Here is a 13,322-nt window from a genome sequence, read left to right on the forward strand (position 1 = left end):
AAGGACACATTTTTAAAGGTCACTGGTTCTATACAGTGTCCACAACAACGGTAGCTATCGCTGCAGGTGGCATCCTCATTGTGGGGCTGTAGCTCATCCTGACAGTGTTGGCACCTTGCAGAATGGTGAAACTGGCTGAGATTAAAATAATGCCCTTTGCCAAAGAGTTGTGATTGATAATAGCAGTGGCTTTAGCAATCCAGATTTCAAGCCAGAACTCAGCTCATTTATTAAAAACAGTAAATATAACAAAACCCCCTAGTAGTTCCAGAATTGCTTCAGACTGTGCTGAACACAATAGAACAATGAAAAGCTTTGACTGCCACAAAAGGAACAGTATTTAAATACACTGCCACAGTCTCTTCCTTCTCTCTGCTCCAACCAACCTTCTGCTTCCAGGTCCAAGGCAGCAATTTAGCTCTCAAAACTATTGTCCCAGCAAGGGCATTGTTGCTGCAGAGCCCTGGCTGCAACCCCATGGCTTGTTCAGCTGCTAGAAGATCTTTTTTTCTGCCTTGATGGAAACTAATGAGTTCTCTACCTGCAGGGCAATAGTTTCCGCAGGGAATACATAGCGACTCAGGGCCCTTTGCCTGGCACCAAAGATGAGTTCTGGAAGATGGCATGGGAGCAAAATGTTCACAATATTGTCATGGTAACCCAGTGTGTTGAGAAGGGCCGGGTAAGCAGTGACTCTTCTTTATTATTAATGACTGTTTTAACATATGTTAAAAGTTTTATGCTTATTATTTGCATCACACTAATGCCAAAGGCCCCAGTCAAGGAGGTGTACAGTAAGAGATAAGAGGTGTAATCTAAAGACTGGAGACAGATTAAGGCTGTGAAGTGAGGATGCAGTAACCGTCCCAAGATCAAGCAGTATGTCAAGGCTAGAGTTACGAACAGAGCTCAGTGCTTCTGGTCTCTGATCCAGGACTTTGCTCACTAGTACTGATATAATCCCCATAACCATGCAGAAGGACAACCACCAGCAAAAAAATACCTGTTTATAACATCAGCTCTGATCAACTACTTCTTCAAATATAAGCTCTAGAGGGCAAATGTTATTCATTAAGTACATGGAATTCTCTCTGATGCATAAGCCCTGAGGTAGTAAGCAGAGAGACCACTCATGCATTTAACAGTCTTACTGAGTGTAAGTGTTGGTAGGTTATTTAGCTGTCTCAGCAATCCACCTCCCCAAGTATGACCACATCCTGCACCCTTTGCAGGGACTAGATCTGCAAAAAGATTAAACAAACTTGAAGTAGTGATCATCTAGTGGCATATATGGGGATATTTCCTTTCAGTTTACCATTTTTTCTTGAGGAGATGGTGAAAGCGGATGCAGGACAGGCAGCCGCCTGTCTCCTTCTGCACTTCACTGGCTCTGACCGGGACACCACTGTCATGTCTCAGCAAGAGGTGGGGAAGTGGGCACTGGAGGCCTAGCTCTCATCCAAGCAGACCTCTGAGAAGAGCTGACACAGAAAATGTGGCATCCAGAAGAGGGTATCAGCAAAGTGCTTCCCATTCCCCCCATCACAAACATCTATGATGAGAACTTCCACTTCCCAGCCCCATCCTAGCACGTTCCCATGCCAGGCCCTGTTTGTTGAGGTGACATGGCAGGGGGTGGCATCTCTCTGAATTCAGTTGCTGCCTTTCTTTCTTCAGCCTCAGGCACAGGAGGTCTGAAGTGTCCTTCTGCCAGTGCTGGATGGAGGCATTGTTTACAGCTGTTACTGACCCTAAATCTGTCTTTTTCTGTGTCCCTGCAGGTGAAATGTGATCACTACTGGCCGCTTGACCAGGATTCCTTGTACTATGGAGACCTCATTGTTGAGATGCTGTCTGAATCAGTGCTCCCAGAATGGACAATAAGAGAGTTTAAAATCTGCAGTGTATGTTTGTGTTCATCTTTTCTTTTTAATTAGTTGGCTTAAAAACACCTGCAAGGCTAAATTAGGAAAGTTTCTTTTGCTGTAGCACAGTTGTGTCATGCCCAGCTCATCTCTGGTGGCAGCTGTGGCATTTGCTCTGAAGGTGCATGTTGTGTGTGTCCCCTCCTCTCTCATCTGTTGTAATGACCCACACTTTTGTATCCCAACAGGAAGAGCAGCTTGACTCAACAAGGCTCATTCGTCACTTCCACTACACTATCTGGCCAGATCATGGTGTGCCAGAGACCACCCAGTCCCTGATCCAATTTGTCAGAACTGTAAGGGATTATATCAACAGGACCCCAGGCACAGGACCAACTGTTGTGCACTGCAGGTGTGTGCAGCAGGAAAAGGTCAGCAGCACAGAGCCTTTGTGCATACGCTTGGGAAGATCCCAAATGTTCGTCCTTGTTAGGCTGTGGGCAGCCACAGAACCTGAGAGGTAGCTGATGGGCTTAAGTCTCCAGATACATCACAGCAGCATTCCCAAGGCACATACACTCACTCACAACCTCACCCTGGAGATGCCCCGAAAATGATTCTCAGGGAATCACTGTGCCTCTGTGGGACCACTGGAGAGCACTAAAGCTGCCATTGCTCATAAGCTTTTGCATTCTTAAATTACCTGTGTGCTGCTACTGTGGCCCAAAGTTTGAATCACAAAGGGGTGTTCTGAAAAGGTGAGATATACCGAGGGTGAATCTGACTAGGGATGGATGTTGAGATTAGCTGGCAGATCCATCCTTTTCCCCATTCTGACTGAGACTCCCTCTCCTTACTGCCTTCACATGCTCTCCTGCTGTTGTGCTATCTCTGGCAGCCATAGGGCTGCAGTTTTTCCTCTGCTCTGTGATCCACCCCTACACACTTTAACAAAAAAGGCAAAATGGGACTGCCTGATCCATGATCCACTGGCCAGCTGCAGCAGAATATAGGGTTACAGGGTGAGAGAGTGAGTGCAGTATGGTGCTGGGTGTATCTGCCGATAAAGCCATATGCTCACTGGTACTACCTGAATGTAGTATCTATCTGATTCCTTCACCCATTGTGTGGGCTGAGGCATGTACCTTACATGACCCCACCTGTATCTGCCTGTACATCATGTGCTGCAACATGTCAGATGTCTACTGTATCACTGGCAGGTCAACTTTCCTCTTTCCGGCCTCCAGTCTCCAGACCCCACCTCACAGCATTTCAGCTACTGGGAACTCTGGGATGCTTTGCCTTACTCTGCCCTTCCACAAGGCACAAACCAAGTGATCTTTTAGAAACAAGCCTACTGGTTCATCCCTGAAGAGAAGAGGTTTAAAAGTCGCAGTCAGATGCAATCTCCCAGTGTATCTCAATGACTGAGTTAATCCTAAGCAGAAAGCAGTATGGGCAGTACCAGAGATACCTCCACCATCGCTATCCTTTCCTCCCTCCTAAACAAATTCCACTTCAAAGTATTTGAAGTCCCAGAGATGCCATTTGAGCAATGATCTTCTCACCCTGGAGATCTGAACTGTATAAAAGTATCATTTGAAGATAGCGAATGCTTTGATCCACCTCCCTTTAAGTCTTTTGGGTTGTTTTCTTTTCCAGTGCTGGTGTTGGCAGGACTGGCACATTCATTGCACTGGACCGAATTCTGCAACAGCTGGATTCAAAGGACACTGTTGACATTTATGCAGCAGTACATGATCTAAGGCTTCACCGGGTTCACATGGTTCAGACAGAGGTAAGTTTTGGGTAGCCTACAGTACAGCAACACCAGCTGCTGATAATAATCAGTCTCTCATCTTAAAGGCTCTCAAAGCACGTCACAGTTACTCCACTGTGAAATACTAGTTAGATACATTTTAGCTCTGTGAGAATTTCTAGTTCAGGATTGTTTCCATTGGCTGTCATACAGCAGGTCCAAACCATGACGAGTAGTAGCTAGGTTTCCTATAGATCTCTCCTGTTGGCACTGGTCCACAATAACCCCAGCAGTGCTATGCGGCAGAAGTTTAACAGCACATTGTTGTGTTAATGCAGTGTCCAGTAAATAAGCTTTGAACCAGGAGAGGTCCTTCAGGGATGGGTTTGGAAAACAAGCCTAAACCAGACAGATAGGTCAACATAACAGGGGAAAGGAATGGAGGGCAAAGAAAATCAGATGTACATAATGTTAAAACTAAGCACTGTGACCTTGTGGCTTTGCAGTTCATTTTTTATTGAGCTGCTCTGTCATTTTCATTAATGGTATTGGAAAGTTGATCAGCATTCTCCTATCACACTATGCAAAAGCAAGTACATTTATTCTTAAAGTGCAGAAAATGTGCATGTTTGGGATTTCTTTCTGTGCTTTTAAAACTGCAAGAAAATCACTTTGCACTAGTAGCAGCTAAACAGTTAGGAGCTGATTTAATAAAGGCGAGTTGTGGAGGCAGTCTTTACATTTTCCCTGTGAACTGTTAATAGAGGAATCAGAACAAGTTTGATGAGTCTGCCTGTAGGTTGATACTAATGGAGCTCTGTTGCAAGTTGGAAATGAAAATATCAGCGACAGCGCTTCCTGATAGATGTAAAAGTCACACATGTGTATAAAGGGAGGCTCAGCTGGGAATGCAAGAGAGATTTCCTGGAACTATCTTAATCACAGAAGACCTCCTGTTGGAGGGGAGACAGGCTCTCAGCCTGGTCTGGGCATCCTCAGAGACAGGTCTATCTCACCTGCTACATTCCCATCAGCTGTAGTCAGCAAAGGCAGACAAGCATCTCGGGATGGTGGCTCTTTTGCACTAGCTGGAAAAGAGGCAACTACCTCAAATCTGTAAGCACCAGGCTTACAGACAGCTAAAGCTGCATGATACAAAGCCCACCTTTGGCATGAGCTTGACAAGACATCTAAGTCAAAAGGCAGCCAGACCCAAGCAAAATAGCTACAGCAACAGTGAGGAGCACCCCACCTTCCAACTGCCAGCACTACATGCACTTCTGCATCAAACCAGCAGTGGCTCAAGTCTTACTCAGATGCTTGTTGTAACCAGTCCTGTCCCTGGAAGAATGCACAATCAGCGTCCCAGAGACGGGTTGACAGAAAGCTTTTGCAGCTCACACATGCTTACCCCTCTGGAGCTGTAACAGTGCACAGCCACAGAGCTGCTGTATCCTCAGCAAGTCTTACTAATCTGAACTGTCAGTTGCATCTGTATATGGTTTCTGATTTGGAACTGTCTTTCATCAAGGCAGCTTGGAGCACAAGCAATACAATCTCTCATTCTCCTGCAAGAAAATGAAGTAAATTTATCCTGGATTTTGATGGTGATTCAAGGTTTGCAATGAGCAGTGAATTATGAAGTAATTCTTACACACCTTTTAAGAAAAAGTAGAGTAGGTGGGGAGAGGGTGAAGAAAGATCTGCTCCACAAACTCCATTTGGTGTGTGTGAAGACCCTAGTTCCTGGTGTTATCATTCATGTCTTGGCTTCCACAATCTGTTTGGGGATTGAGATAAAAGCTAAGACAGTGTTGGTGTGGTGGAAGCCAAATCCCACTGGGGAGCACAGGCCAGCAGACAGGACTGTTTGCAATGAGATGCTTCAGCCAAAGGTCACAGCACCATCCTGCTTGATGTTATGCAGTCACAGTAAAACAGCAGCAACAAAACACTGCCCCTGCTTCAGACTTGGCTGAAAGCTGTTTAAGACAAGAGACTGCAGCTGGAGATGTGCAGGGAAGTAACAGAGAGCTGTGTCCATCAGCTCAAAAGGCCGTGGGCTCAGTACAGCAGCTGTAATATGGGCAGGGGGCTGTCCGCCATTTCAGTCCCGAACAGTCTCTGCCAAAGGAAGTCTCCATGCTTTGGCCAGCTTTCCACCGAAGTGGTGGCTGGGGTGCAGGATTCTACTCCGCGGAGGCAGCAGCGGTATGTGCAGAACAGTGGGCATCCTCACTTTCCCAGAGCCAGACCACTGAGAAAAATGCACAGAGCAATAGCTGAATTTCTTGTGAAATATAAGAAGATGTGAGGGGAGAAAATGTATATGCTTATTGGATAAATTATGTCTTTGAGATAAAGCAATATTAAAAAGATACACCTTGGTAAAGAAAGATGCTCGGCCTAATTTTTGGGTACCATGCTACACTAATAAAAAAATTATAATGTCATCAACCACAAAGAACAGCTAAGAGTGGGGATTTAACAATCTGTTCTATCAAGGTAGTTTGATAAACAGTCAATAACATGCTGACCTCCCCTATTTTGGTTGTGGATGTAATCTTAGCTCTCTTCTATGCAAGGCACTCTTCAGAAAAGACAGTCTGTCATTTGCAGCATAGTCAGAAGCAATCTTATAATGGATCAAAAAGATACTGCTTTTGCCAGAAAATTTGGGTTCATCAAAGTTCTGTGAGATATATTATGATAAAATTCTGTTGAAAATATTTCTTTTCACAACAAAAAATGAGGAAATGGTTTGTCTCTTCCGTGTGCTTCCCTGTATGTGTTAATTCTGTTACATGTACTTTATACCAAAGCATTCAGAAGTAGTAAGTATCAAACACAGCATCATATCAAATTATGCCTTATGTTTGATAGAGCTTTCACTCATGACATGATCCGTCAAAACATATTATGTTCATTTATGTTGTACTGATAGCATTTCTAAATACAGGTGATCACAGATGTTTCCTGCATTACTGTTGTGAAAAGGAGATTGATTCTAGAAGCATATTTTCATTTTTAACACCACCCTTGATTTTGTGTGAGGGAGTTAGCCTGTAATGATTTTTCACAATACAGAAAGTCATATTACAAAATTTCCCAGTGACTTAAAAAGAAATTATTTTGTAGTGTCAATACGTATATCTACATCAATGTGTGAGAGATGTGTTAAGAGCCAGAAAACTTCGCAGTGAACAAGAGAATCCCTTGTTTCCAATATATGAAAATGTGAATCCAGAGTATCACAGAGGTAAGTACAAGTTTATCAAATTGTAAAATGTTTCAAATGTAATAGCTCATTGACAATGTAATTGAGGGGGAAAATTGTGCTATCCCTTGCCATCGATATTTGTTTTCTTCCTGGGCCTTCATTTCTTCACTCCTCTGCTCTTGTCACTCTTGCAATTGCATCTTTATTAGTTATCTCCATTAGCAGTCATTATAACATCTCTGCCTGCTCCTACCTTACCCGCATGCTCTCCCTGGCTCACACTGCATGACTCTGTGCTCTCGGGGGAACTGAACCCCTTCCCTATTATGATATTGGCTTCTTGCTTTACCTCACCAGTGTTTACACCACCCTCTTTTAAGCACACTGAGGCTGTTGGCTGGGCTCACTGGGCTTTTTGTCATTCGTGGAGTTCAATTTCTGTCCTGAATCACCCTCATCTGCGGTTGACCTTACAGGGGCCTTAGGAGACTTCCCATCTGCCTTGACTGGATAATGTAGGTGTCCAAGGCTGTGCTCTTTCTTTCTCCCCCAACTCTCCATCCTTCGAGGCAGTTTTTCCTAGCCTGTATCCAGTCCTTTGGCAATAAGAATTGCCAGAGGAACAAACCTGGCACTAGCACTGCCCTTCACCTCCTGTTCTCTTGGCCAGATGACCAGTCTGGAGAAGCTGTAAGCAGAGGTGTCCTGGGTGTCCTGGTAGAGCTGATTCCTAAGGGCTGTAGAAGTTTTCAGGGTCAAACAGCAGGATCTCGTTAGCTCCACTAATTTGGACATTAGGAATTGAGGTTATATGATGAGACATCAAAATAATTTTCTTGATCTAACCCATAGGAATCAGAGTTGTCACCAACAGGTAGAGCAGGCCTGGAGGAGGCAAGGACTGAATTAACCACGGTTCCGCAAGTGCTAGCAAAAGCAGAGGTGGGATCTGCTCTTTAGCTGTCACATCAGTCACCAGCCAGTGCTGCTGCCACACAGCCATCTTCCAGAGCACTGTAGTGATCCGGCAAAGTTGAGCGTGAAGCCACCTGTGTTGTTTTATTTTTTCTGATCTCAGTTTTCCTTGCTTTCAGATGCTGTTTATTCAAGGCACTAAGAATGTTACAGACATCTGCTTTTGTGACCACATTTGGTAACTAGGGGTTTTGTTTGGGTTTTTTTATGTATGTATTTCATGCACTAGAAAGGTGCCAGACCTTTCTGTTGAGACTGTATAATTTATTGGTCTGGTGATTTTCTTAAAGATATATAATTTAAGTGTAATAGATATTATTGTATATAATTGTATTTTGACATTATGTAAATATGTGTTTTTTCTATATTGTTTATATTAATATTAAGCTTCAGATAATACTATTTTTTTCTTATCACAGTTTTTATGAACTGTTCTATGTAAACTATTTTAAATTGTATGGCTAACAGGACTGCTGCCTTTAGGGCAGTATTGGCATGTAACACACAGGAAAAATCCTATAAGGAGAACCTCATTTTTTTAACTAGTTCAGTGTTGTGAGATGAAATAAGCTACTATTAAGCAAGGGAACAGTAGTCCTGTATCGAAATTACAATGCTACTCTACACTTTAAACTTACTGCTTTTGATCTGAGAAAAGTGGGTATAAACCATAACACAATGACATACCTTTTACAGAGCTCATTAACAGCCAAGCCAAACAGGGTCCACCTCACTAGAAGCAACTGTTTCAGTCTGATGTGACATAGTAGAAAAATATCAAACATATGCTGCTGTGAAGTCGAGCAGACCTTTCCCCCCCTGACATGCTTTGAGGGGAGACAGATTGCATTCCGATTTCTTTGCACTGGTTTAACAGAGCAGAATCAGACCACAGCCTCTGTCTGTGCATTTTCACTTGCTTATAGTTATAGTAAGAAAGGTGTTCAAGGAAACGCCTCAGACATTCATGGCAACAGATCTGTAAGGTTGTGAAGTCTGGCAACTTCCATAGCTCATTAAAAACAGTGCTGTACCATGACAGCTAAAAAAGTGGAGAGATTATAACCATATTGAAATAAAGGCATATAAAGGTGTATATCCTGCAGTTTACACAACTGACTTCGGCCTTAAGCTGCTTGCAGCATAGCTGCCCTGGCCCAAGTATTGCTCTCCTTCGGATGCCACTTGCTTTCGCAAAGGGAGGGCATGGCCCCAGCATGTCTGCATAGAAAGACTCCTCCGCTTAGGTGTTGCCAGATGTCACTACCACAAGGGCAGCTGGAATAGAAAAAGCTCATCAGTAAACCAGGGGTGTAGTCTGGCAGGGCTGTGCTGACCATCAGATGACTCAAAGCGTTCAGTGATTAGCAAGAAGTACAAAGAGCACTCCCCAGGTACCCTGCCCAGCCAAGCAGATTAGGCATATCCTCTCTCCTCTGCAAAGAGGCTTCTTCTCATTCAAGGGACTGAACACTCTCTTCAGCTGTTCTTTAACTGTATAAAATGCTCTTCAAACAGGTAGGGAAGAGGCAGTACACAGTTCTTCTGCATCACAAAAAGAAGTAAGGGCTTGATAGTTCTCCTTTCATGTGTCTACCCATACTTTACCTAGAAAAAACTCAGCCTGGTGCTGAAGACAAGTGCCTAAATTCCACTTTTATTTTGGAGAGAAATAAATATTTCTGAAGGCCTCCTGAGGATCAGCCAATCCACCTAAGTGCCTAACTGAGGAACTGCTGTGGCCCTGGGCCCAGACTGCTGTGATTTCACCATGGCTTTTTGGAGCCGCACTCTTCTTGCGGTAGGAACACCTGCCTGACGATGGCTGAAGAAAGCTGCTATGCAGCTCTGATGTAGTTTTCTTAAATTGTTCCGAAGCAGAACCAGCAGGGCTGTGCACATCTATGTCACTCTGGTTTTCCTAGAGAGAAGGAAACAGCCTGACAGTCACTCTTCCTTCCTACTCCATCTGGAGTCTCATCCTTTCTTGACCAAATATCCCTGTGTGCCCCAGAAGCCACCCTTGATATCAGCTCTCACAGCTGCTCAGAGCATTTAGGCTTGGTTAACCTTTCAGTGTCTCTGTGCAAAAACACTGCTCATTGCTCTTGTACAGTTTATTTGGCCCCACACAAACCTCAAGACTCACCACCCATAATGGCATCTGAAGAAGAAGGGAACTAGCATTGTAGTGGAAGCGATTTTCACAGAGGGAAATCTAAGCAAAACCACAAAGAAATCTGCAAATCTTCTGCAGGCCCCTTTTCTCTCTGTTTCCTCTGCTAGACAGATTCTAGGTTAGCAAGCAAGGACAAAGAAGCGTGGCAGCTTTAGATCAATCATTGACCCCGCTAATAACAGCTGAACATAGGGCGTCATGAAAATAGCTGTTGTGCTACGTGCGCTGCATTTAGTCCTTTCTTTTTGCAACGGTAGCTGAGGAACGAAGATCACCATGTTAGTTACCGGCAGTACAATTACACTGTGAAGATGTACGAAGTGTACCCTGTAAATTATCTCATACTATATATCACTGTGTCAGTTTTTATGCTGAGGGAAATGGAACTCGCTCAAGAATATATGATCTGAGGGCATAAGTCTGATTGTATACTATTCATGCGTGTTGTTCATCATTTTCGGAAACACACACGTCATTCTGCTCTTCATTTTAACACTGTTTCTCAGCTCCCTCCTCCGCACCTACAGAGTTCACAAATGTGCATCCAGAACAACGATGTCGTAGCAGACAGCTATTCTCATCTTTTCTCTCAGCTAATAATGGACCCAGTTTATAAGCATCTTCCTCCTCATCACTTAATAACATGACAGATGACCTTAAACACTCTGGCACAATGCTCTTGAGCAGCTTTACATCTGTGCCAAGCTAGATCACGCGTGAAGCTGTACACAAACATTATTGCTCTGGTTCTGCTTTCTAGCCATTTCTGCTCATATGAAACCAGTGTAAATCCACTGAGAACAAGTAAAAAGTATCTATGTAGCATTTTGTTAGTATAAGACACCTACTTATCAGTATAAAGAATTATATTTACTGTGCCTCTAAGCTGAATAACAGGACTGATGGGAAATTGTTGATGTAACAAGAATGTACTTGAAGGAGCCTGTGTGCTGAACAGAGACTACTCTTAAGGAAATAGACATCCTCTGCCGAAGAGGACGTTTCTCTTTTGAACGTTTGCGATTGTTGTTCAGAATTCCCTTCTTGATGTTTCCCAATAATAATGTTATAAAGCAAGGCTGGTGTTGTCGCTGATCCATAAGCTAAGATTTGCACACTTGGAGCCCAGTTCTGTGAATCTCTGCATTGTCCACAAAGCTGCCCGAGTACTTTCGTGAAAGTCAACTGGAATGCTCGCTTGAAGAATACCATTCCACTTCTGAAGCACTTGCAGGGTTGGGCTTTTAGGTTAATTCAAATTTTTGTATTGAAAGTTTATTTAATAATGAAAAAAGTGTAATAAATGTTTTTTTAATCTGTGCAATACAATTACAAGATCCACTACCGATTGTAGAAGAAAAAAAATATTTTGCATAGCTGGAGTTGATAAATGATATTTTTTGTTACTAATGGAACACAAAAGTGGGTGAGAGAAATAGGCGTACTGTGAAGATGTCATAGAAGTGCAACTTTATACATTTTTCTCTGCTGCTATGGTTATTTATACAGCTTATATACATGCCTAAAATTGCCAGAAATACTATTTTATGCCATGATGTACTATGAATTTCAGTTGTAGAACAGAGAAAAGAAAATATGTGAGCTCTAACTTTATATTATGTATGGTATACGGTTATTTACACTTTGACTTTGAAAGCAAAAAGTTAACTACTAGACAGATAGGAGTACAAGAGCACATAGCCTGGGCAGGAGGGAGGAGAACAATAACCGTCTAATCACTGTGTTAGCGTCTCCTCCCAGGGCCACGGATGGGAGAAATGCGTCTGACCCTCAGAGACGCAGCCTATCACAGCCACAGCTTCGCCGCCGAGGAGTGGCACGGCAGGCGCTTACATTTCTTCAGATTTCTTGCAGTACTGCAGACATGCAGTCTGTGTGAATGAAATGCAATACAGAATGGCCGCCGGTCCCCTGACAGCCCTGTCAGAGACGTTCGGGCTCTGGAGCTGTGAGCCCTGGGAGGAGTGTGCACTCCTGTACATGGGCAGCTCACTGTGGGCCCTGTACCCTCGACCGTCCTGTTCAGACTGACAAAGTCAAACTCCAGACCTGTTGGTAGCACCACTATGGCCAAACTGGTCCATTATCAGTGACCTTGCAGCTCAACAGCTAGTCCAGACTGGGAGTTGGTTTTGAAGACTGGCAGGAAATACTGGAGACTAGGGACTAGCTAAATTTAGCAAATTCTGTGGAATGTGGGCACGTACAGTGTCGACGATGCTAGTAGGTTGATATGCATGATGATTTGGTTGTTTCTTGGTTTATTTGAAAGCTAAAGAAATACTGTAAGTAACGTCAAGCAGCTAAATATATATTGCTCTACAGCTGGGCAGTATGTTACAGTGAAAAAAACCACAATTTTGAAATGTAGCTAGCCATAAATTCTTTGCCAGTGTCTGGAGTAAAGTGTCTGGAAATCATCTTCAGCACATATTCCATTCTCATATTATGCTATATAATTACTTATATTTGTGTTCCTAACAAACACTGGGTGAACACAGAATTGTGCTACTATTGTCAATTTAATTTATGCAGTTGTTAAGTATATTTTTATATTTTTAGCTACAGTCAACAAATCAAATATATTTGAGTGTATTTTACACATTTTTATAAATAGTTTGTGAATAAACCATTCATATAAAAAAAATCACGTCCTCATCTTCTGTTTGACTGCCTTTGCATTATGGATTTTGTTGTCCGGCTGCTCAGAGAAAAGGTCATAAGTGAGTTTGATTTCAAGCGAGACGGTCTTCAGAGAACATTAAATTCATCAGAAGCCTCAGCCTGTTGGGGAAAGGGGGCTCTGCTGTTGCCAGCTGGCCAGGTTGGTGCCCGTGCAGAAAGATACCATTGTTCCCTTCGCTTCCCCAATTCTCTGCCCTCCTCCAGTAATAAACCAAATATGCTCTGGGTTATGCAATGGGCATTTGAAAGAACAGTGCATCTTGAACCGGAGTGCCTGTTCTTTTAGAGACGTTTCACCAGGCGGTTGTACCAATTAACACCGCGCTGGAGCTCCATCGCTGCCTACCACCCGAGGAGCCAAACCATGCTTCTTAATATATTTCTTCCCCTCCTGCTCTCCACGATGCTCAAAAGCCATTAGCATTCTTGTGAGTTCAGGGTGCTTAGCAGTAGCCTGCTTATTGCCAATAGTCCGTGTCTCAGTTATTCCTGATTTGTCATCAGAAGTGTTTAGGACAAGTTAATTCTGTTTATTTAAAAGGAAGAATGATTTAATAGCTTATAATAACTGTGAGCTGTTTGCTGAGAGGATGCATACTGAAGGCTGAAGGAGTTGTT

The 13,322-nt window shown here is 43.3% G+C and overlaps 1 protein-coding gene across 3 annotated transcripts in view; it reads left to right on the forward strand.

Moving 5' to 3' along the window:
* PTPRB (protein tyrosine phosphatase receptor type B) overlaps positions 1-12,641 on the forward strand; it is a 65,391-nt gene extending 52,750 nt beyond the window's left edge. For 2 of the 3 annotated variants that reach the window (XM_075427690.1, XM_075427691.1), the window contains 6 exons: positions 548-682; positions 1,782-1,904; positions 2,114-2,277; positions 3,528-3,663; positions 6,763-6,883; positions 7,939-12,641. In XM_075427690.1, coding sequence (XP_075283805.1) covers positions 548-682; positions 1,782-1,904; positions 2,114-2,277; positions 3,528-3,663; positions 6,763-6,883; positions 7,939-7,961 — 702 coding nt within the window. In that variant the 3' untranslated portion in view covers positions 7,962-12,641. The remainder of the gene's footprint in view (positions 1-547; positions 683-1,781; positions 1,905-2,113; positions 2,278-3,527; positions 3,664-6,762; positions 6,884-7,938) is intronic. The other variant, XM_075427693.1, reaches the window with a different exon arrangement.
* Positions 12,642-13,322: the final 681 nt, after the last annotated feature.

Source organism: Opisthocomus hoazin, chromosome 8, assembly GCF_030867145.1.
Source record: "Opisthocomus hoazin isolate bOpiHoa1 chromosome 8, bOpiHoa1.hap1, whole genome shotgun sequence".
NCBI classification, from domain to species: Eukaryota; Metazoa; Chordata; class Aves; order Opisthocomiformes; family Opisthocomidae; genus Opisthocomus; species Opisthocomus hoazin.